This window comes from Macrobrachium nipponense, chromosome 41 (assembly GCF_015104395.2).
Source record: "Macrobrachium nipponense isolate FS-2020 chromosome 41, ASM1510439v2, whole genome shotgun sequence".
Classification (NCBI taxonomy): domain Eukaryota; kingdom Metazoa; phylum Arthropoda; class Malacostraca; order Decapoda; family Palaemonidae; genus Macrobrachium; species Macrobrachium nipponense.
This window is the reverse complement of record NC_061102.1, coordinates 5442050-5468783: the sequence shown is the minus strand read 5'-3', so window position 1 is coordinate 5468783 and position 26734 is coordinate 5442050. Positions and strand designations below refer to the sequence as shown.

The following is a 26734-nucleotide window of genomic DNA, read 5'->3' as shown; positions in this document are numbered from 1 at the left end:
TTGGTATAACTAAGAATAAAATATGTAAATATAACCAAAGATATGAATAAAACGGCTGTTCAAAAACAGGTAAGACTTACAGTAGCTGGCTACAGCAGTAAGCACTCACCAGAAAATTAAAAAGAATAGTGCTAATCACATATTAAATACGTATTCAATTATTAAATGTTCAAAAAGCTTACAGACATAAAATACAAAATTTAAGAATAAGCCTTCACTAGGGAGCAAGTACAGTAACGACAAAACTATGCTGAATAGCAAGAGGAAAGGCGAAATTAATAACGTGAAGGCCTGAAAAAGCAGAAATTGGGAAGCAAAGCCAACTGATCTGTACAGACTGGCAGACACACTTGGAATGGCGTTTTCCACTGGTGGTGGCAGTTGGGATCCCGGATGTGAAGACGACCAGTGTGGGTTCTTCACGTGGAGCGTGTCTGGAAGTGGAGCTGACACACATTTAGGCAGTCATGAAATGATAAATTGTTGTGACAAAACATAAATTGTACCTCCTCTTTCTTTAGTCATTCAATCATCTACAGTTGGACTAAAAAAGAAAGATGCTATATAATCATTAAGTCAAATAATCAATGAGTCATGCACAGATCCATCAAAGCATTACAACAAATGGAAACTGAGAATGGAATATTAGTTTCTGGTTAAGTAAAATTGTTTCCTAGATACAAACTCCTGCCTTAAAACAGAATTACTTCAGATTTCAGGGGCAAACCAATGTACAGCATATTGTTGCACTTGATGAAATGGAGGGAGGAGGGACCTTGATAGATGTTATGGTTTGTATCAAGTAAAAAGGAGCCAGCCAACTAGAATGAAAATGACAGACAAGAATTATGAATGAACTAAAGTCTGTCCCCAAAATATAGATGAGGATAACCACAGTTAGTTTTTGCAAGATCTGTTCTAGAAGCTTGTTGAGAAGCTAGAGTTGGTAAAGGGTGGCAGTGAGGCATGAGTCAAGATAAGAACACACTCCAAAAAAAGATTACCCTGATGGCTGAAGTGAGAAGTATAGATAGGGTAAGATGAAAATGATTTGGCTCGAATGAATGAAAAAAAATATGTACTCGAAAAAAAATATGTACTCATGAATGGCCTTTCTGAGATGGAAGGCAAAAAATTTCACTGGCACATCCAATACAATAATAAATTTCATATGAATGATGTTTGGCCTTTGCCAACACCATATGCACTTTTCAATAAAACTTAAGCTCCCCTGGGAAAAGAAGATACAATATTCTTTGAAATTTTGCATAAGGGATTGACACAGGGACAAACTATAAGTGGCAATGGGGCAATATGCACATACTAACAAGAATCTTAAAAGTTCTAACAGAGCAATAGAGCGTTGTTACTCCTACATTTGAATCAAAATCTGAAAAAAGTAGGGATGAAAAAAAAGGTTCAGTAGTATCAACCCAATACTCTAACTCACCAGTCTTAAGGATAAAGCTCATGACTTACGAGCCCTATCATTTCCCAATTCTAACAATGAGACCCTTTGATAAAATTCAACTCACTAATTAATTCAGCAAACATGAATAACATGAATAACCTTCAAAGTGGTATACCTTCCTGAGAACTCTGTAATAAGGCTAAAAAGACAAAGAAGACCCGGGTAAGATCAGCTCTGGAGGTGATTCATTCATCATCAAAACTCCCCACAAGAGTAAACCTCACTTAAAAAGAATCCACGAGTTCTGGCAAACAGCAAAGATAGCTTTAAAAAGTCCCTTTGATATGATCAAATATCACTTGGTGCATCAGCAAGAAAATAAAAGCAAGCACTCCTGCTACATAAGCTGGAATCATAATGAATGTTAAGTTCTCAGAGAGCTTTACCATTGCTCTGTGCTGGCTCATGCTACACAGAAACACCAATCAATTGCAATTTGCATTTCTTAATTATGCAATCCAAACTCTTAAATAAAATACATATATAACAGTTAAACTAAGGATAATAGTTTTTTACAATAACACGAGATTAATGTTATTCATTACTACACTGTACTGTACTAAATATTTCAGCAATGAAACTAATTAGTAACCACAAAAGCAAAGCTTGATGCTCCACATGCAAAAATGACAAAAAGTGTCTATATAGCAGAAACAAATTGCAGCAAGCATTCAAATTTCAAGAGATGAGACGACCAAGAATGGTTATTTAATTATTAACAAGCCTCAGATTGTAATTCATAAAAAGGGTGACCAAGACAGCACCTAGAAAAACTACATTACTGCCGACAGAGCATGTCTCAGTTTTAAAGAGGATTACCAGGTAATTACTTGGATAGAAAAAAATAATACAGTACAGTACAATCAATCATAATGCTAAACAAGCAATAATCCTCTATAAATATGAGACATTTCACTCACCTGGGTGGTTGGGGGACAGGAGGCACATTCCAAGAGCTTTGGAAAATAGAAAGCAATGATGGTAAGATCTAAGCAAGTGGAATAAAATGCTTTGTAAAAACATTCCACAGATTGCCTTAAAACTATCAAGTTAGCCTTTTTTTTATTTTGTAGCCCTGAAAGCCAAAAATATTTATTTCTGTTAAATTTAATTAACCTATCAAAGCCTGCACAGGATCAAGAGCATTATGTAATGCAGATGAAATACACCTCTGTGAATTAAATCATTAAAAATTACATTCCAATGAAAAGGTGTGGATATAAAAAAAATACATGGCAGATGATTGCAAAATAATGAAACCAGAGATGCATATACTCCAAAACATGAATACTGTACTACTTTTTTTTTTTATTAAAATGATGACAGCTCTAAAAATGCTTTCAGGGCTGCTTTGAACATATGTTCCACTTACAAAGAACTTATCTACGGGTTTTGGAAGTTTATTTTAATGTAATTTTATAAAAAAAAATAAATAACAGCAATTCACTTTTAAATTCAAGGTGATCAATTAATAAAAGTGGATAAACAATGGTTAGTTGCTATCTAACATAACCAGAGCAATTGAATCTATAAAAAAATTTCGTCAAAATGACAAGGACTACAATACCAAAAAGACTTCATGTGTCAGTGATGAAAAATGGCTTCATCGGTTAGCATGTTGTGCAATTTGGTGCAGTTATTCAGCAACTATAAAATGTTATTTCACAAGTTCTACCACGAAAAACACTAACATTTCCAAAAATTTTGTTGTTTCATAAAATCCAAACCAATGATTCATCAAAGCCTAAAAGCAGTCCTGCATTTTAGTAAACATTCATGCTAACAACTTAGTACTTATTAGCAGTGGCAAGTATTTTAAGTCAGTGGTCCACTTACAAAATTTGTCCACAGTATCACAACACTATTCTACATTACTGCCTCTGTGTTTAGAAATGATTTTCTTTTACAGCTTTTGCAGGAACTGCCTTTTTGCAGGATACTAAGCTCGGTTTGGTCTCACTTTTACGTCATTAATTGTACTGTATTTTATTGTGGCATCTTTAAGAATTATAAATAACAAAATCAAAATCCCTGAATCCCTTCCTAATGGGTTCTGCTAGCCAGACATGGCTCTTGAGAACTGTAATCATCAGGCACATGACCTCCAACATGTCTCAGGGACAGACTCCCAAGCTGTGGCAACTTTCTGCCAAGATGCCCTTTGTCTGCACAGCAAAATCTACTACCTGCCAGTCTTGCTTGTTGGTGCAGGACCCCGACAAGTTCCAGGTTCAGGATTAAGGTCATGTTTGTCTCTTAGCTACCTCCAGCGTCCAAATGAGGCACTTAAATCTTTCGACTTCAAACCCCTTGTTTTGTTTCAACCTAACCACAGATCCAAGAACCCAGTAGTAGTACTGGGAAAGAAAGCCCAACACTTCTGGTGGTGATTACAGGACAATGATATTTCAACAGGAGCAGCAAGAGACCATGAATCACTAATTAAGAACTCAATCCTGCCTATAGCTCACTGACAACTGATATACATTCACTTATGTATCGAGAATAAAAGATTCCCATAAACACATACTGCCAAATTTTATGCTGGACTAAAAAAAGGAGGCACCTGAATATAAAAAATATAAAAAATAATATATGAGGTATAAGTTCAAAGTTTCTTAATTCCAAAATAAACCAAAATCAAACAGATACCTGAAAATGATTCTAAAATTATTCTTCACAATAAAGCAAGGGTTTTGCAAGTTTTTGAATATCTGTTTGCAAAGCACATAAGTATCTACAATGAAAACAATCTACTAATTGTTGGTTTACAATCTGGCTTTTGCAAGGGTGTGGTAAGTGAGATCTACTTTCCCCAATTTCCAACATAATGCTAAAATCTTTTCATTTTGGTCAAGAATTTCTTATGATTGGTTTTTAGTGTTGCTTCTGGCTGTGTTGGCCATGAGACACTATAAATTAAGACAAATGGGTGCTTGAGAAGCCTTGATGGGCACTAAAGTGACTATAGAAATGTAATCTATGTTTATAAGGGTATTATTCTTGCTTCAATTCTTTCCATTTTATATATGCATGATATACAATTTAGCTTGTTTTCCAGGCCGAACTTCATGTAGCAGAAATTTTAGAAAAATCCAAACAAGTGTGGATGTAAATGTTCCCATCATGAGACAGTGTGGGCCAAATACTTTGAGTGAAATGCTTCTCCTATTCAATAGCACAACAATTCAATGCTGCCACTGCCAGGAACATAATTACCAGTCACATACTTTAACACTGATGCTCTATTAACAAAATTTGATAAAGGCAGTTCAAAGCTCCTATAAAGTAAGGGTCTGCATAATGTTGGTAATACAATGGTGTTGGTTCCAATTTGTGTATAAACCCAAAACAATTCTGATCACATAATCCAAAATATCTCGCTGATACACACCTACAACTTTTCAGTCAATTATCATTAGAAATCTTTAAAGATATATATTTTGGGATTACACTAACGTATTTTAACAAGTTTTATGATAAAATGGAAAATGACTCCCAAAAATAAGTGCCATATCTTGTAAATTTCAAAGAATATGGTAACCCTTAAAAATATACATACATTGAATAAAATTACTTCAGAATACAAAAACTCAGTCATTATAAAAACCTATAGTACTTGCTTTATCTGAAATATTAAAAAAAGAACACCTGCTGATCTGTTGTGACAATGATGACTAAATTTTACAATAAAGTATAGAACATACTGCTTACAGCTCACTTCACTTTACTGTTGTTCCTGAAAGAAATACCATTATCATAATTTTTTTGACAATATATTTACCAAAAATGTACACCACATATACCTGAAAATCATATAATTACCCCTTAAACGAACAAAATTAGTTATGTAACTTCTGTTGTATATTACTGGAATATGTATACTATAACAAAAACTTTTAAAATAAATCTTTGTCTACTGTCCCTCCTGGCCTCAAGTCCAACTCATGCGGTCTCTCCAACAAAAAGCATTGAGACTAAGAATGAACTTCCAAGACCTGTGCATCACCGTTTGTGAAAAGTGTTTGTGCTAGCAACCTACCAAAACCAAACAGAATCTACATATACACCTATAAGTATAATCCCATAAGAGTTAGTAGAAAATGTTGAGTATAAATAAACAAGATACAGCATTTTAAATTTGAAGTAGAGAGCTAATTTTAATAGATTATGGGACAGAGTCTTCATAAATTACAGTGCCACACTGTTATCAATATTCTATTTCATTACTAATACATAACCATCACTTAATTCTCAAAATAAATAGTACCATACGTATGTGAGAGAGAGAGAGAGAGAGAGAGAGAGAGAGAGAAGAGAGAGAGGAGAGCGAGAGAGAGAAGAGAGAGAGAGCGCGAGAGAGGAGAAGGGGAGACGGAGGGGGAGAGGGAGAGCCCCCGAGAGAGGGGGATGAGAGAGAGAGAGACGATAGAGAGAGAGAGAGAGATAGAGAGGGGGGGGGGAAGAGAGAGAGAGAGAGAGAGAGAGAGAGAGAGAGATTTTAATATATAAATGGCACCACAGGTATACTGTATGTGTGTCAAATAATTACTATAGGGACCGCTAGTAGTGAAGCAGAGTCAAAAACATATACGTATTGGGGGATCTTGTAACTAATTAACTAATGATCTATATACATCAAGGGATAACTGTATCATGAAACCAATTATAAGATAATTACTGTAATTCTTCATTCACCAGGATGAATAAAGACTTACAGTAGTTTTGTTGCAGTCAGTACCTGTAATTCTAGCAAATCAGAATCCAACTATCTCACCACGTAAGCTAGAACAACGATAACAATGATGTTTAAAGTGGTCCTCACCTCACCGTTATAGGACCACATAAATTCTGAATATGAAGTGCATGCAGAAATACAATTCAAGCACAACTGGAAAATACAACCCTATTCCATATGATATGAATATTATATCATTCATATTTTGGTAATAACTTAACAGGCTACGGCATACAGACTCATGAATAGTGACTGAGCATAGGCAAGAACAATAGTATATAACAGACCAACCAAATATGTATATTTAATACATTTCTACTTGCCTTGAATTCTGTCATTTACAGATAATCTACAGAATTCACCTCCAAACAAACAACTAGAAAAAAAGGAAAATACTGTAAGGGTCTTCCAGGTTACTTAAAAGCCAACAGCCCTCTAAATATAATGTGAAGTAGAACGTTAGTCAACATCAAACCACATGCTCATTAGTATAAAACAACTGAGTATTAATGGTAAGGTTATCACCATCATGACAATAATTCATGAACTCAAAACCTAGTAAGAATACAGCTACACTAAACATCATATAAATTTAAAAAAGAATATCTGAAAATGCTCAACTAATCTCCTACCATTATCATATGCATCATAATTCACACAACATCATTAGTCTCTTTCTAATGTCATTTTATTTTTTTGTGGGGAGGTGAAGCAAACAAAACTTCTCTAATAGCTGCCTAAGAATTCTGAATGAGGCACAAAATTTAAAAACTTTATAGTGTAAACTCCTATCTGTTGTGGAAAAATGTCTGCAGTTTCCTAAAGAATTACCAGTAAAAAAAAGAAAACTACAAAATATATTTTTAAAAATATAAATTTGTTTCAATAGTAATCCATTACTTTAACATAGCCTATCTCATCTCTCCATATCTAATCCTGTTATCTCCCCATATTTTGCATTTTGGTGAAAATCCTGTTGATATTTGCACAAATCATACAATAAATATTCAATCTCACCCAAATTCTGTATTTTCTCTTACATGCTAGAAGTCCTGTCATTAATTGTTTGTAACATATGGATGAATATACAAATACTGTAGTCTATATTGTCCTGAAATATGTACACAAGCCTCAACAACCACAGAAAATTAGTCCTGCAAAAATAACAGTTAACATACCAGATATAAAAATAACACAGTTAAAATAACAAATGAAAAGTCACTTTATATCTGAGATTCAATGCTCTTTTTTATCATTATTATTAAACTAAAAATGAGCATTAAAAACCAGTAGTACTATTTACATGAAGCATTGTCCCAATGTAAATAAAATGACTTTTGTGTTAACATCACACTATGAAACAACAGAACCAAAACACCACGCAAACTTTTAAAAGTTAACCATGAAATCCCAAAGCCATGATAACAGCAGATCACCTCTTATGTCCTCGTTCTCTCAGTCCATCGTGATGGATGCCGTGACGGTGATGCTGATTGTGGTGATGGTGGGGATGATTGTGAGGCGGAGGCAAATGCAGCACCAGGTGCTTCTTTTTCTGATCTCGTATGTTTATTTGGCCTCCAGTCGATTGATTTTGCGAAACATTACAAGGAAAGTTCTGTATTTCTCCTGAAGAGTTCTGAAGACCCCCCAGAGATAAATTTCTAGGTCTAGCCGGTGCTAGATTTTGCTGGGATCTGGCTGGCATCATGTTTTGTGGGGATCTGGCTGGCGATAAACTCTGGTGTCTGGCAGGAGAGATTGTTCTTCGCCCACTGCAGTTAGAATTGGGTAGATTTGGACTGCCTCCTGCCAAGACTGCATTTGAAAGCTGATCAGGAGCAATGAGCCTGCCATCATGAGACTTAGCTCTGCTAACCATCACTGTTGGTACCATTAAGTTTCTGTGGGACGTGGAGGTGTAAGGTGGAACTGGTGGCCATTTAGATGCATTGGTGGAGGAACTTCTGGGAGGAGGCAGTGGTGGAGGTGGTGGTGGTTGTTGTGATGATGTAGTTGTATGCCTTGAATACATCAATGATATTTTGAAAAATACAAAACTACAACATATATGAACTGCAGTGGTCCAGTAACAAAAGTATTGTTTTATTAAAGGAACACCTGAACAAAACAAAATCTAAAAAACATAAAGTGACCTGACTGCTAACTGAAAATATAAAATAGCCGGGTGATAAAACAAAAATTAAAGACAGTTATTCTGTAAACATAACCAGAAGCAATCAGCAGCAGTACATGCTGAACTGGAAAAAATAAATAAGGATTTAAATTTATTACGCATCTCATTATTCACATGAACTTTCCATAAAATAAATATGGTATAGTAAAGATTTCTGAAAAGATTGACTAATATTTGATTGAATAAATCCATTAGCTCACCTCAAATGGCAGACTATTTTATCAGGATGAAAATTTGGATAAGTTTTCATATTCAACACCAAATTAAGCACTCCATCAACTGTGCTCAACAATTCAATGAAATGGCCACAATTTTCCACTCAAAAACATTACAGCACATCATTCTCTATTCACTTTTCAGATGAAAAGGTCAAACTTTTATTTCCTGTACAATGAGAGGTTATCCTACTACAGTGTGGCTTCAACCACATACTGTAGCCAGTACTAAAGATTCTCTGTGTCCCTTTGGGACTCCAGCTCCACCAATTTAACAGCTACCCTTCGGTCTCCTCCCATCACCCTATCAATCTTCTTCACCTTACTGTATCCTAGTCTGCCTTCTCAACAAGATTAAATTCTTGGGGCAAGCCCCATAAATGTAGAAATGCCCATCTGTGGTATCATTAAACTGCTTTACTTATAATAATGTATATGTTAACAGCACCACATAAATATGTACTGTATCACCAAAATTAATTAATTTTCAAAATCTTCAAAGTTCTTAACACAATTCATGTACAGTATTGCACAATGTTCCATATTTTATGAGTTTTTTGTCTAGAAAGCACAGACATAGATTTCAGATACTTATCAAAATGATTATTATTTAAGTTGTAAAAACATTATTTAAGTTGTAAAAACATGTTACAATGTGTTTTTTATTATATTTTACATCTTTTTATGTAAAAGTGTACAGACCAATATTTCTGCTAAGGTTGAAATATTCAACTGCACATTCTAGCTAGCTGCAAAGACAAGTGCACAGACTAAAACTTCTGACAGAGATGTAACTTGTTACTCTACATGTTACGTAGTTATAAGTATTGCACTGTACGTATATCTTTAATGTTTGTTTTTTAGACAGTTAAATGGTCTCTTTGAGAACAAGTCTAACTTTTTTCAATTTTTTTCTTTTGTTCTGGGCTAGACGTAGATACTTGACTGCCTATTTCCCTAGCATGTTCTTCAAAAATAATACTTATCTTGACTGGTTTTAGATACTTAATCCATAATGCTAGAGAAGAAAGGAAACCCTGTCAGCTACTGGGTATTATTGCAAAAGAAAAAAGAAAAAAAAATCGCAAATGAACTGTATTGATCAAAGTACCTTCATTAAATGTAATTCTGTTAACTACAAGTTTTCTCCTTCAGATTCATTACTTGTATTCATAATTAGTCCAATTTTATGGGTGGCGGAAGACAAGAAATTGGGCCTAGTTATACCACACCCTAGTTTTCAGCTTCCAATTTATATAACAGTAAAATCATCCACTTTTTTCACTTTTGCTTACTTGCAAAGTCTGATTAATATTACTGACTGGCAATATTTATAGTAGCATAATATGAACCATTAATCCTGGTCAACATAAGATCACCTAATCTCAGGTGGTTTCCTCTTTACCTGTTCCAGTTTTTCACTCTCAACACAATACTGTACCTTTCCATAAAACTGTAAAATATTTAAAGAAATATTCTTATAAGAATGACTAGGACATCTTTATAGATACTCAGCACACAGGATGTTCCTGAGAGGACTCTCACTACACAAATGACAAATCTTATTCCCTCTATTGCAGCTTATAATACTTACATAGTCCTTTTACAGCATACTTAAGATACTGCTTACCTGTTGTATCTGAAGATGATCGGTCCACTATGACTAGCATGCAAAAGAGGGGATAAAGCAACATAAGTATCAGGGCAATTTGGGCAGCATCAATTCCTTGGTTTTACTTTTGCTTTTTTCAATAATCCTCAAGCTCCTTAACACTTGCCTCATCACAAAGTTCATGGAAAAAAATGAACTTCACTCTCTTCTTCATGTGTGGTATGTTTAGGAGAGCGGACAATTTTAGCATGACAGAACAACAGTGCTCTGTAGTACACAATGGTAGCTCAATAAATATAACCAAGGTTCTCATTCTACTGAATCATTAAAAAGTATGTTACCTGTACTGGTGTACAAAAAAGAAAGAAGAAAATACTTTCATTAATAAGAAGTGTCTTTAAGAAGTATGCAACCTCATTCAACACCTAATGCGAACTGGTTTGGTCGTGGCAGCTCGTTAACATAATAGTTAAGAAGTAGTAAGTACGTGAGGGGGTAAGGGCACCAATCACTCACAAGACTGTCAACCTTCATTTTCTTCCTCCTACAAAGTAGAACATTTTCAGGTTCTGAAAAACCAGGATGGCTGAGGATGAATGGGAAAAGGAGGAAAAAACAAGCTTGTGCTTACTCTGACTTTTTTCACCAAGAACGTACAATTCTTTCAACACCATCAAGGACAAAATAGGGACTGAAGTTACAAGAGCAATAGCCGACAGCAGCAAGAAAAGTGTCTGTTTCAAAAGCATGGACTCCAGCTGCAACAGAAGCAGAAAGGGAGCCTTGGTAATGACCATACATTTCCAGAAGGGCACCAAGAATAAGACCAGGGATGACCCAAGTCCATCCAGTAACTCACAAGCCTCTGTTGGACATCCTAGAGAAGCTGGCAAAGAAGTAGCAGTGATGACCAAAGCAGGACAAGTCTGTACAGGCAGTCCCCGGGTTACGACGGGGGTTCCGTTCTTGAGACGCGTCGTAAGCCGAAAATCGTCGTAAGCCGGAACGACGCTTGGAAATATGTCTTAAACTAATAAAAAGTTATAAAAACCTTACTTGTAATCCTTTGGTTACACTAAATGTTGTTTCCTGTAGTTTTATGTACAACCTGGAGTTATTTTCATAAAAGAATGCTGGTTCTTGAAGGTAAAAACTATTGTAATCCTCTGGTGACACTACATTCTTGAAGTTTTATGTACAACCTGGAGTGATTTTGCAAAATCTTGAGGGCTACAAGAACAGCTGATTACTATTTACGTATCATATAGACTAATTAAAGTAAATGTATCTTTAAATAGGCTTATATATTAGTATCAACAAAACATTTCCTGCCATGAGTCAGAGGCCGTTTAATGAAACGAACACTTCTCTGTCCTATCTGTTCAGAAAATAAACGTTACGTCAATCCCCGAGACCATTGTTGCCAAAGCGTCTCTCTCTCTCTCTCTCTCTCTCTCTTCTCTCTCTCTCTCTCTCTCTCTCTCTCTCTCTCTCTGATCAAATTACAATGGAAACTTGACATACGATTGCCCTAATATACGAATGTTTTGAGATATAACAGAAAATTTGCGAAAATACAAGCTTTGATATACAACGAAATATTTGAGATACGATTTTGCGATGAGTGTTAGTTGTATAGGCGACCGATAAATGGCGTTCAGTCTGTTTGTTTGTTGGTGCTGCATGTTAACACATCGTTGTTTAGTTCGTTGTATTTGCGCCTATTTTTCGTGTTATTTTGTCTATTTTATTATTAACCATGGGTCTCAAAGCTAAAGACAAAGCAGGTGATAAGAAAAAACCCAAGAAAATGATTTCGATGGAAGCAAAAACATGAAATTATAGCAAAGCATGAACGTGGCGTTCGTAATCGTCGATTTGGCAAACGAGTATGGTCGAAATCCTTCTACAATATCCACGATCATCAAGCAGAAGTATAAAAACCCCCGAGACCATTGTTGCCAAAGCGTCTCTCTCTCTCTCTCTCTCTCTCTCTCTCTCTCTCTCTCTCTCTCTCTCTCTCTCTCTCTCTCTCTCTCTCTCTCTCTCTGATCAAATTACGTACTGGATAATGTCTCTCTTTGGATACTTCGATTTTGCCAAATATTGAGGGCTACAAGAACAGTTGATTACTATTTACGTATCATATAGACTAATTAAAGTAAACGTATCTTTAAATAGGCTTATATTATTAGTATCAACAAACATTTACTGGCATGAGTCAGAGGCCGTTTAACGAAACGAACACTTCTCTGTCCTTAACTCGGAGCGTCGGAAGACGCCTCGCTCTCTCTCTCTCGCTATCTCTCATTCTCGATCTCCTCTCTCTCTCTCTCTCTCATCTCTCTCTCTCTCTCTCTGATCAAATTACTGGATAATGTCTCTCTTTGGATACTTGAATTTGCGTTGTAATCTAACCAGAAACTTCGTTTTGTTATTATTACTGGAAACAAGCAATGATCATTTTTATTTTTTGCGCTTTTGGACTGTTATATGTAAACTAGTATGTATTCATTCGCTCGGAAACTAGTTCCGCATATGAGGCGTCACTAAAAAACATAGAAAAATACAACATAAAAAGTGTCGAAAATCATCATAATCTCAAAATTTTTGTTGTAATCTAACCAGAAACTTATTTTTATTAATATACTGTGCTAAACTATAAAGGATTTTTATCATAGTATGCGTTTTTTAAAAGCGTCGTTAACTCGGAGCGTCGGAAGCGTCAGCGTCGTAACCTCGGAACAAGCGTCGTAACCCAGGACGGATTTTTCCATTGAATATTTAAGAAAAAGCGTCGTAACCTCGGAACGTCGTAAGCCGGAACCGTCGTAACCCGAGGACCGCCTGTAATTGTATAAGCAATGTACAGTGCTCCATCACCAACTGTTCTTTCTGATCTCCCACTGGACTGTGTAGCCAAAGGTAAATGTCTAATAACAAACCCCAAAGGATGAAGAATGGGTCTCAGCTGATGTCAATCTCGTAACAGGCTGCAGTGTAAAAGGAGGTGTATTACTTCCACACAACACTGAAGAGGCCCTCTTGGATCATCTCTTAGTCCCAAATTTCTGCCATTTAGCAGACCAGTCAGAGCAGTTACAACAAGGCAAATCCTTGTAACAAATCAGTGAAAAATGAACAGAATGAAGAAAGATCAACATTCAAAGGTCACATAAAGCATCCAGCTGCTCCCTTTTCTCATGAACAAGCACTCATCTTCTTTACCACAGTCAAAACCAGTCATAAAAAAAAGATGTGTAAATCAAATTGGGTAATTCGGCATAAAAAACATACACATATTCAGCAGCGAACAGATATATTCTCACCATCACAGCCGAAGAGGTCAACAATAAAGAAGGTAGGTAGCCCCATATTCTTCAACTACTTTCCTCTCCTTAACAACCTCGTTAATGAACTTTAACAACCAAACCAAGTTAGGGCGGGGTGTATCCATATACAAGACAAAGGTTAACATTCGTGTAGGAAAACTCTTCAATTATTTAGTTTAAAAGCAAATAAAAGTAATATAAGCATTCAATATATAACTCCACACTAAATGTGGAGTTATATCTTTACCACACGTAACAGATACTTACTTAATAACTCTATAAAGCAAAATAAGGGGTTTTGCACATAAAAACCTTTATGTCCTTCAGTAGAAAACTAAATATGAAAACCAAATCACAATTTATTATATGCTGGCTAAAATGTTTATGAATTCCAAAGCAATGATAGAGTTTTAGACATTGAAAACTACTGAACATAAAGTTGAGTTACCATTTTTTGATGGCTTCATTCCCACAGCAATTTACTTACCATAATCCATAAGATTCAGATATTTGAGCTTTGTAACTGGAGTCCTGATTTGGATTCATTTTCAAAAATACCATCTAATTTTTTTATTTACTCTACACGTTTAACCCTAAACTATAATTTACCCTCACAGTAAATGAAAACTGCTAGTCGTTCTATACAAACACTCAAGGTCATTTATTTATCATTTCTGATTTATATAGTACGTATAGTACTTTGAGACATTTACTTTAGTCTTTCAATTAGCCCTTAAACGCCGAAGCGGTAAAAAAAAAAAAATGTCTCCCGTGTGCCGGAGACGTTTCAGAGTGAGCGCGGAAGCGGAAAAAATATTTTTTTCAAAAAATCACAGCGCGCTTAGTTTTTAAGATTAAGAGTTCATTTTTGACTCCTTTTTTTGTCATTGCCTGACGTTTAGTATGAAACCATCAGAAATGAAAAAAATTATCATTATCATATATAAATAATGCGATATATGATAGCACAAAAACAAAATTTCATATATAATTGTATTTAAATCGCGCTGTGCGCAAAACGGTTAAAAATAACAAGTTACTTTTTTTTTCGTTGTAATGTACACTAAATTGCAATCATTTTGGTATATAACACATTGTAAAACGATAAAAGCAACACAGAGAAAATATTATCACAAAATAATGCATGAACTCGTAACGCGCGGACATAAACAAATATTTTTTTCAAAAATTCACCATATATATAAATATTGTCCTAGAGACTTCCAATTTCTTTCAAAATGAAGACAAATGATTGAATATTACTATACTGTAAGAATATTAGCTTACAAATGCATTTTTCGACCATATCTGACGAGTTAAAGTTGACTGAATGTCGAATTTTTTTTATATATATTTTTTTATATGCAATTATTTTGGAAATAAGAAAAGCTACAACTTTCAAATATTTTTCGTTTTATTCTACATGAAATTGTGCACATTTTCATATATAAAACTCTATGAAATGCCTAATATGAAACGGAGCAAATATTCCGAGAATGGGACTTACGCATTTCGGAGATTTGTGGCGGAGAATCCGCGCGCGGAGGGAAGGAAAGTTTTTTTTTTAAATTCACCATAAATCTAAATATTGTGCTAGAGACTTCGAATTTGTTTCACGATGAAGATAAATGACTGAATATTACTAGACTGTAAGAGTTTTATCTTACAATTGCGTTTTTTCGACCTATTTCGGTAAGAGTCAAATTTGACCGAACGTGGTTTTTTTCATTTTATCGTGATTTATATGCAAATATTTAAGAAAAAATGAGAAAAGCTACAACCTTCAACTATTTTTTGTTGTATTATACATGAAATTGCGCACATTTTCATATATAAAACTTTATGTAACGGCTAATTTAAAATGGTGCAAACATTACCACAATCGCACGTATGATTTTTTCGGAAGAGTTACCGCGCAGACGTAAATAAAATGTAATTTTTTTTATAAATTCACCATAAATCGAAATATTGTGCTAGAGACTTCCAATTTGTGCAAAATGAAGGTAAATGCTTGAATATTACTAGAATATAAGCGTTTTAGCTTACAATTGCGTTTTTCGACCATTTCGGTAGAGTCAAAGTTGACCGAAGGTTGAAAATTTGTCACTTATCATTTTTTATATAAAAATATTTCAAAATTGATAAAAGCTACAACTATGGGTTGTTTTTAGTTGTATTGTGCATGAAATTGCGCACATTTACATATATAAAACTTTATGTAACGGCTAATTTAACATGGTGCAAACATTACCACAATCGCATGTATGATTTTTTTCGGAAGAGTTACCGCGCGGACGTAAGGAAAAAGTTTTTTCTTAAATTCACCATAAATCAAAATATTGTGCTAGACACTTCCAATTAGTTTCAAAATTAAGTTAAATGATTGAATATTACTAAAATATAGAGTTTTAGCTTACAATTGCGTTTTTCGACCATTTCGGTAGAGTCAAAGTTGACCGAAGGTTGAAATTTTGGCACTTATCGTTATTTATATGAAAATATCTCAAAACTGATTAAAGCTACAATCATGAATATTTTTTGTTGTATTTTACATAAAAATGCGCACATTTTCATATATAATACTCCATGTAATGGCTAATTTAAAATGGTAAAAAAATTATGTCAAAGTGACGAAATAATTTCCGAGATGTGCTAGCCTACACCCTAAATAAAATTAAAAAATACACCGAAAGGTGGAAGAGACACTTTAGTAAAAGAAGAAAGAAGCCCAGGAGGAGGCAGACTGTTCCAAGAAACAGAAGCCTACTCGGAGCCAGCGATAGCCGATGTAGAGCAAGAGCCGGGATGCTGGGCCGGAAAAATAATAATAGCCCTAAATACCAAGCTAAGAGAATGGTAGGAGGGCTGAACTAGCTAAAACTCGATGTAAAACAATGAACGTGATTAAAGTAAAGAAGCCCATAAGAATAAGAAGTCCCAGTATGGAGGACCGGGAATTCTTACGAGGCGGCATGGCCGCCACGAGACAACCGGGGAACCGTATATGACCTATTAAGAGGAAATTACTGGTACCCGGAAGATAAAACTGTGGTAAAATATTACTTATGAGTTACTTAACTTAGCCGTGGCAATTGCAGAGCGTTCCATCGTAGATAGTACGGATAAAATCCAATAAAGTACGAGCACAAGAAAATGGCGACTTGTCGCAAGTGCTAAAAATTAAGGATGACCGCTAGGGGCGCTGCTGTCCGTGGCGTCTCTAGTAGTAGTAGTAGAGGCTGCATCGCCCGTTGGTATCAGCTCTCTCTTGGGGGGATTCTGATAGGGAAGCTCTAATTGGTGTTTGTCTCGTGGTAGTGTTCCACACTCGCCCCTATATCATACCGACACTTCTTTTTAAGAGTGAGCGAGTCAGTTTTACTGACATTTTCTTAATTTTGTTTTACTCTGGTAATTTTAGGCTAATTTTACCTAGAAAGAATGATATTAAGGATACTTTCATAGGGCGACACGAGCCAATCACCCAGAAATAGATTTTTCCTTCGTCAAAATCCCTTTTTTAGTGCGGCAAGAAAGAAATTCGCGCTTGCGCGCCTGCGAACGATTGTAAACAAAACACCACCTTGATCCGTGAACTCCCAGCATCCCCCAAGGCACGTGATTCAAGAGTTTTCGGCTGGTAGGCCTAAAAGTATTTTTCCGCGAATTTTTAAAAAAACTTTTGTATGTCGATGTAAAATACGTCCAGTCGGCACCCGAGAGACGAAAAAATGTCGACGTAAAATACGTCCAGTCGGCGTTTAAGGGTTAGTATTTACAATATAAAAAATTCGGGTAACTAGAGTTGTACACATGAAATACTGGGTCTGGAGCTTGCTAAACAGTATGCATACTTTTGAGTTCAAGGGTTACAGCATTCACTATGCAAATGCAGTAGCATTTTTTTATTTTTTTTTTATGAGTTATAGAAAAACATTGCATACAGTACTGAAATTTTTTTATTTATCAACAGATAAAAAGAGAAATGGTGTATTTGAGAGATGATAAACGAATGCTCTGGAGCTCAAACAAGATGAAAAGAATATTAAGAATAATTCACCAGTTATCTATGTTTCAGAGTAACACCATTACATACAATTAAAAATGAAGATAAGATAAAGCTGATTCAAGGCCTATCTACAATAAAAACTGGACATTACTCACATTTGTGTAGTGGGATAACCTGAAGCGGGAAAGTCCAAATTATTTGTTGGACGGTCATTACTCTGTCTTCCCTGACTTGGGAAAGCCAACCGCAGATTGCTTCGACGCCCTGGAGATAAAAATTATTTTTTAATGAATGCCAAATGAATAAAAAAGACCTGTTCTAATATAGTCATTTGAATGGTTTAACTCAAGTTTTTGTGCTTGACCCCACTTTATTGTTACACAGTGGACTCCTGTATTCACGTTTTCGGCATTCACAGACTCACATATTCACGGATATCTCTATGGACCATATCTACCCATTACTCGCGGGAAATTCGCATATTCGCAGTATTTTTCTACGAGAAATATTTACCACTTCCTGTATTTTTTCTATCAATATCATTGTAAAATGCACTTTCTGTGATAAAACTATTAAAAAGGATCAAAATATTTTTTGCAGGTTTTTCTTGAGTTTTAACTAACAAAATAGGCAGTTTTAAGGAGTTTTATTCACAAGGGTTTCAACTATTTGCAGATTTTAGCTATTTGTGGAGGGTTCTGCTATGCATCCTCCGCAAATACGAGGGGAACATTGTACAGTAGTACCTCGTATTTCGAACTTAATCCGTTCCAGAAGGCTGTTCGAAGTACGATTTGTTCAAAATATGAAACCAATATCCCCATAAGAAATAAAGGGAATCAGGATAATTCGTTCCAGCCAACCCAAAAAGTCCCCCTTTTCACATATTTTCTATTATTAATGTGTTCAAAAGTTAAATCAAGAGTGTAAAGTAATGAAACAATACGTCATATGAAGTAAAATTTTCTAAATTTTATTTTTTCTGTCTACGATTTACGAACTTTTTGGTAAAAATGGCGCCAGCCGGCTGAGTGATGGAGGGAGGAGAGACGGGAACCCTTTTGAGCAAACCGAATTGATTGCAGTATGCATAGATTGAAATAAAATAAATTTTTTTCACATTAGGTACAAAGATTATTAAAGGAATCGATAGTGTGTGTGTCCGATTATGTCTGGAGAGAGAGAGAGAGAGAGAGAGAGAGAGAGAGAGAGAGAGAGAGAGAGAGAGAGAGAGTAAGCATGTTTACACTTGGTTCTTAAGTGCACGAAATAGATTAATTATGCCACAATACATCAACTTTCTCTCTCTCTCTCTCTCTCTCTCTCTCAGCGGACCGAACACTGACTCGAGCAAGCGTTTTTTTTACTGTGTTGCATTTGTTTTCATGTTTTATCATTATGTTAAATTTATTGTGAAATATCATTTTTTATGTGAATTGGTAATGCTTTTACGTACATATTATAGTAAAGATTTTTCTGTCTCTTCTTCTCTCCTCAACAATACCAAGACGCACGATAACTTAAAATCACTCATTCATTATTCCTAAAAAATATAAACGCTACCTCCCTCTACATCAAGTTAGCTGTGTATTACCGCAATGACAAATGATTTTGTTAATCATTTGTGCAACGTTTTACTGTGAAAAGCTTTGTTCTTTCATTAACTATTTTGTTAATATTGTTCAACTCAAGGTCCAAAGAGTATAGGAGGTCTTGTCAGCGCTGACCCAAAATGAGTTTCTGCCAGGTCGAGAGCGTGACGTTAACTCAACCTTGCCTTAGGCTACCACAAGGAAGGTTCTTTAATAATCCAATGGACAACAGCAAATACTATACGTGTTTGCAGATGCTCTACATCTAGTTAAGCATTTTAGAAATAATTCTCTTGACTATGGATTCATATTGCCAGATGGTACAGTTGCCTCAAAGTGTTCCTTTACCCCGTCCCCTTCTGTTTCATGATAATGGTATGGTAACACAGCAATGAATCCTGCTTGTCTTGTAACAACGGATGTGAATGGTGAGCTATTGGATGCCAATGTTCATATTTTCTAATCACTACTGTAGACAATATGTTAATGATATACAAATAATAGTTCTCATTACCAGTGAACTGAGTTAATGTTAAACAAATAGAAAAATAGTATAGTAACATAGCAATAAAAATAGTAATGGTAAAAATCATATTCAGTCCTTATTAACCATAATTGTCAACCTCTGTTCCATTCAGGAGTGGCTGTGCAGGCGCTTGCTGGGATCCTACTTTTGTTCATGGTAGATCATTATTAGGTGTCAATTGCAGAACGTTATTTGAATGGAAATACGCTTTGGATTTACACAATCCCTCTATTTATAAAGAAATTAAATTATAAACTGCAAATACCAAGACCTATAAATATAATTTTATAAAGGCAATTATGATAACCATTGACAGGTTACAATATGGAAGGCTTTGGGGAAAAATTATAGACCACCAGATGTATAAAGAAACTAATGTATCTAGTGTGTCACTCATACTTGTTTTTTATTCGAGCCAATTCTCACCAGAGTAGCCAAGATGGAAATTTCTCTGGCCGGTATTTAACTCGAGTCATCCGAGAAACAACACACCTTAACCACCCTGATGGATAAAAAAGGAATAGTTTGCAGTCGATATGAGTTTTCATTTCAGCCTTTCATCTCATGGGATTCGTGACTGGATTTCTTGTTGCTTCAGTCTCGATTTTGTCAACTATTTATGATCCCGTAGATTGTCAGTTCAATTAATTCAAGACAAATTTTTGCTATTTTTGTGTCCTTGTCCTTTAATTTTATATTTATTTTTAATAAAATATAAATTGAAACTGAATTTGATTATAGTTTTTTGTTTGTGAAAATGAGCACCAAACTAATCTTGAGGGAACACGAGTTCAGTTGGCTACATCCACTATAATTGTTATTCATTCTTTTTCATGTTTAACAAACATTGTTCCTGATTCCAGTAATTGCAGACTGTATTATCCTGACCCTTCCCTGATTAGAGCATCAGTGTCAATTTTTGCTTTCCTTATTGTTAGGATCAAATTAAATGAGAGTCCGTTTACCCAATGGCTTCCCACCCCCATTACTGATTCTCCAGCCAACCCCCTCCCTTACCTATCCTCCAGTCCCACCCTCCCTCCATCCTCAGGTAGCCCTGCAACCTCCCAGGTCACTCCTCATGAGATGGTGTGGAAAAATCAGTAATCCTAATATTTCAATGGTCACATGACCACTCTTTCCCCTCTTTTACAATTTCTGGAACTGCAGTCTAATAAGTTCTGTTTGCCTTTGCTTAAAGGTCAATCCTTGATATTCTAATATCTTGTTTCTTGTTCTTTATTTTTTTGGGAGGGGGTTTTGGTTTGGTCATAGCACTTAACTCATTCATTCTCCTCATGATTAGAAAGCAGCAGTACTTAGGTTTATCAGAATTTAGTGTTGTTATTTAATTTTCTGAGTAAACTTGATTCGACTGGCATTTTACCAAGCTTAATTTTCCTTTCAAAGCAATGAAATCCGTTACAACCTATTATATATGTTTATAAGATCCAGATAAAGCTTTCTGACAGCTCAGGATATAATTATGAGATGAAAGTGTTTTTGAAAGGAAAGTAAAGTAACAGGATACACAAACTTTTTGTTCCTTACTTTTGTGCTTTTCCTGTCAATCATAAACATCTTATGCAGGTCAACTCCAACCAAACCTACATATGAGAAGTGAAAGATGTTTTACACACTGCACTGAGGGTAGTGTAGAGACCACAAGGCTGGATTCTTCTGACCTTAGCCAAGGCCTATGTCTGACATCGGAATACCACGACTGACACTGACATAGTCTCTTTGTCTTCAGCCCTCGAAAATTTAGGCCGAGACCACAATTTATATGATGTATGTCATTGGTTTTGATATTAAAAGGCCAGAGTCTTCTTTATCTTGGTCTAAGCCTACATCTTGAGCAGGACATTCATCGAATGACTCATTAACTTAGTATAGGGTTCTATGTCCTTGATGATTTAATCTAATGCTGCAATATATTTGATGTGTTTTAATAGAGATTAAACACTGTTCTGCATTGAATTCTCCAGGTATATAGATAACTACTTACTGAAATGCAAGCATCATTGAAGTCTACAGAAATATGGAAAACTACTAAACCCTTATTAGACAGGTAAATATATCAATATGCAGCTAATCAATCTGGGTAAACTTTGAGGTGGGCCAATTTAAGAAACAATGCATCACTGGAAAGAAGATATGCAGGAATATGTTTAACTACTTACTGGGGAGTAGCATTGAAGTCTCCATGAATATAGATAACTAATTACTGGAGAGCAGCATTGAAGTCTCCATGTATATAGATAACTACTTACTGGAGGCAGCATTGAAGTCTCCATGAATATAGATAACTACTTAATAGAGAGAAGCATTGAAGTCTCCAGGAATATAGATCACTACTAACTGGAGAGAACCATTGAAGTCTCCAGGAATATGGATAACTACTTACTAGAGGCAGCATTGAAGTCTCCATGAATATGGATAACTACTTATTGGAGAGCAGCATTGAAGTCTCCATGAATATGGATAACTACTTATTGGAGAGCAGCATTGAAGTCTCCACGAATGCAGATAGCTACTTACAGGAGACAAGCATTGAAGTCTCAATGAATGTAGATAACTACTTACAGGAAAGAGGCATTGAAGTCTCCAGGAATATGGATAACTACTTACGGAGAGAAGCAAAAAAAAAAAAAAAAAAAAACTGAAGTCTCCAGAATAGGATAACTACTTACTAAAGAGCAAGCATTGAACAAGTCTCCAGGAGGATAAATGGATAAATTCCATTTACTGGAGAAGAAGGCATTGAAGTCTCCATGGACTATCGGATAACGACTTACTGGAGAGAAAGCATTGAAGTCTCCATGAATATGATAACTACTTATAAACTGAAGAGGACATTAACTCTCCAGGAATACCCGAATACAATAACTATTAACTGGAGAAGAACCTTGAAGTCTCCAGGAATATCGATAACTACTTACTGGAGAGAACCATTGAAGTCTCCAGGAATATCGATAACTACTTACTGGAGAGAACCATTGAAGTCTCCAGGAATATCGATAACTACTTACTGGAGGTAGCATTGAAGTCTCCAGGAATATCGATAACTACTTACTGCACAGAAGCATTGAAGTTCCAAGAATATGGATAACTACTTACAGGAGAGAGGCATTAAAGTCTCCAGGAATATGGATAACTACTTACTAAAGAGAAGCATTGAAGTCTCCAAGGATATGGATAACTATTTACTGGAGGCAGCATTGAAGTCTCCAGGGACACAGATACCTACTTATTGGAGATAGCATTGAAGTCTCCAGGAATATGGATAATTACTTACTGGAGGCAGCATTGAAATCTCCAGGGATGTAGATAACTACATACTGGAGGCAGCACTGAAGTCTCCAGGAATATAGATCACTACTTACTGGAGGCAGCATTGAAATCTTCAGGTCACAGATCACTACTTACTGGAGGCAGCATTGAAATCTCTAAGTCACAGATTACTACTTACTGGAGGCAGCATTGAAATCTCTAAGTCACAGATTACTACTTACTGGAGGCAGCATTGGAGTCTCCAACAGTGAGACTTCAATGCTGCCTCCAGTAAGTACTTATCCATATCCCTGGAAACTTCAATGCTGCCTCCGGTAAGTAGTGATCTACATTCATGGAGGCTTCATGATGCCTCCAAAAGTAGCTATCCGTATTTCTGGAGACTTCAATGGTGCCTCCAGTAAGTCGTTATCTACATTCATGAGGACTTAAATTTTTCTCTCTAGTAAGGTGTTACCCATATTCCTTGAGAATGGGCTACAAGTAAACAATTTATACTCAGTAATCTTGGAAATTTCACCAAAAAAAGGACATAGCTTCAATCAATCTGTATTGCTTGAGTCCTATAACAAAAGCTAATTCAAAATTATGGTTGCAAAAAACACTGAATAATGACAATTGTGTATTACTACATAGTTTTAGATAGGTGCTATAAATTCATTTATGAAACCAGCTGATTTTTATAATGGAAACATATAATTATATAATTACAAAAAGCTTGGGTGTTTTACTTTTTAGCAGTGATTATGACCAAGGGCCAGCTCAAATGAGGGGGAAAATTTAGCCATTTAAGTTAAATGTAAAGAAATAAAATCAAAACCTGATGAATCCTGAAAGCAAAAACAATTCAATCCAGCTCTTATTTCTATGTATCTACCTATTTAAGCTGCATCTGGTTGCAAGGTCAAATTGCTATTTGTATACATATACATAAATATTCAGTATTAAAAGTGAAATACCCTACAAAGCACTTAATTACATTACATAGGGTAATTCCATTGTCAATTGGGTCTTTAACAAACGATGAATTCTCGAACTACCACCATAGTTGTTATGAACTCATATAAACCTCACTATTCTGCAAATAAAAATAAAAATACAATTGATGATTTCTTCTTGATGTTTTGTTAGGTCACATGTGGAGGGAAATTTTAAATATTGAACGAGATATTTGAAAAAGTTAGTTTGACTTCAATAACTTTTTTCACACCCTTACTAATATCACTGTGTTGCCGTCCACGAAGACGCAGCGATATTGGTGAGGGTGTGAAATTGACACTAAATAATATTAAATAATTATCTACCATGGACAAAAGTATGATCCCAGCAAATGCCTGCAGCAGCCACACCTGAATGGAAGAAAGGTTGACGATTATGGTTAGTAAGCACTGAATATGATTTTCACCATTGCTATTTTTATTATTCTGTTATTATACGATTTTTCTATATATTTAACAACTTAATTCACTGGTAATGTAAACTATTATTCTTATATCATTAATATCATTAACACATTGTCTGCAGTAGTGATTAGAAAATATGAGCATTGGCATTCAATATCTCAACCATTCACATCTGTCGTTACAAGACAAACAGGCTTCATTTCTGTGATACCAGACCACTTTCATGAAACATATGGGGATGGGGGTAAAGGAACACTTTAAGGCAACTGTATGTAGTACGTACGCTCACAATGGTCTAGTTAGAGAGCTAATAAAGAGGTATGAAGTGATCTCTGGACAGCTTATAAACTTTCTGAAAAACATATCAATGTTATTATAGGTATGCAAAGAATGAAAGTTAAACTTGCCGTGCAACTGCTGTCCAAAAGTACTTATAAATCTTTAGATCACTTTGACAACCAAGGATATTTGAAGAGAAGGGGTGGAAAATTACAAGCCATCTCATTCGGCTTGTTGATAGATAGTTTGATCCGTTTTATTCTCGACTGCCAACAGATAGAAAATCATCAAGAAATGCGTATGTGACTAAACCTGTAAAAGCAAGACAAAATCTTTCAAGACACGAATAGAACCGCTAGAGAAATGAAACTGAAGAGAAGTACAATGCTCTATCCTTTGTCTAACTTGCTGAAAAGGGCAAAATAAAAACTTGGCATGACGTATACTCTAAATTACAGACTAAATAATTGGGGCACTTTTTTGGTTGCAAAAGTCAAATGGGAGTGTACGATCAGCCCCCATCAACAGTTGCATTCAAACATCGTCTCAGAGCCCACCTTTTAGGAAAAGACAGCACACACTTGTAAGCTCAAAAAGCAATGTTTAAAACTGCATCATAGAAAATATAACATCCGCCTCATTTTCCCACGTCCCTGACAAGCAAGACGCATCATTCGAAGACGAAGGAAATTCCCTTCAGAAAGAACCCAGTATATCAGCAATTTTATTTTGCTTACCAGTATTTAATAAGGATGATCAAAGTGATGACTTCAAAGACCAGGAAGTTGAAGACCAAACATGGAAAGATGCCATATGTTGGCGGGTTCATTGCTCGCAAGTTTCCACAACTAGAACATTTAGGAGCAAAAGTAACAAAGAAAGATGACACAAAGATTGGTGCCATAAGCTTTGGTGAGGGGAAACTAATGAAACATACCAAATTTGTAACTAATTTGTATTTTTCATAACTAACAAACCTGAGGTCTTAACATTAGGATTTACTATCGCCAAGCTGGAAACCGGTAGAATTAAAATTACACTTGTGAGATCCAGGGACTAATGGCATCTATACCAGGTCACGGGGCATGTATACCCAGAATGCCCACGGCTACCTGTGACCCACCAGTTATATTTCTAACCCAGTTTAGACTGCTAGAGGGGTGGTTCGAGGTGGGCCTTTACCTGTTAAGACCTCAGGTTTGTTAGTTATGAAAAATACAAATTAGTTACAAATTTGGTATTTGTTCATATACGAAACAAACCTTCGGTCTTAACATTAGGATAGACTTACTATTGGAGGGAGGAAAGTCTCTACAACTGACTGGGAGTTTGCCACCTTATCCATTTCCGATATAGGGAAATTCTAAGAAGAGAATGGACAATGAACCTAGGACCAAAGATATAAGCGGATCTATTGGTTTTCCCCCACTGGGTGTAGATACCATTCTACTGTTTACTCTTGTCCCTTGCAACTGGATCCACCTTCACCCCTCTTTTCCCTATTATCCAGAGGGGTGTGTTGCTACTGAAAAGTATATCATAACCTAAGATAGCTTCACAGTATGGCTGACCACCTCACCTGCATCTAGTCCGTTCCAGCACATGACGGTACTCTCCTTCATATTGCCCGTAGTTAAAGGAGTAGGAAGAAAGTAGTAAAGAAAAATGACCAGTCATCCCATTCATTCTACTTTCATACCTTCATCTTAGACTAGACGCAAACTGACCCGCCAGGGGCACTGGATGAACTATATCACTTGTTGGGCCGCCACCACTGGACCCAAGGAAAAGGTGTCCAAGGATTGCTATGGGCAACAAGCTTTCAAATAAAATGAGGTGAAAGTTGTTTGGCGTTTCCACACACCAACTTTCAGAATTCTATCCACAGACATGTTCTTCTTAAATGCCAGGGAACACTCACGCCCCTGATGTCATGAGCTCTAGCTCCCACCTGGCTATCTGACCCTCTGTCTTCTGCCGTATAAGCATACTCTGATCGTCTCCCTTAGCCAAAAACGATATTGTATTCCTGGACACTTCCTTCTTGTTCCGTCCTGTACTTACGA

The 26734-nt window shown here is 35.8% G+C and overlaps 1 protein-coding gene across 33 annotated transcripts in view; it reads right to left on the bottom strand.

Moving 5' to 3' along the window:
- Positions 1-26734, bottom strand: part of LOC135212462 (dual specificity mitogen-activated protein kinase kinase 4-like) — an 81494-nt gene that overhangs the window by 21785 nt on the left and 32975 nt on the right. For 2 of the 33 annotated variants that reach the window (XM_064245874.1, XM_064245875.1), the window contains exons 2-7: positions 24291-24335; positions 17730-17838; positions 10252-10284; positions 7646-8233; positions 2392-2427; positions 351-446 (exon numbers count right to left, since the gene is read on the bottom strand). In XM_064245874.1, the coding sequence (XP_064101944.1) occupies positions 351-446; positions 2392-2427; positions 7646-8233; positions 10252-10284; positions 17730-17838; positions 24291-24335 (907 nt within the window). The remainder of the gene's footprint in view (positions 1-350; positions 447-2391; positions 2428-7645; positions 8234-10251; positions 10285-17729; positions 17839-24290; positions 24336-26734) is intronic. The other 31 variants (XM_064245876.1, XM_064245877.1, XM_064245887.1 and 28 more) reach the window with 19 other exon arrangements.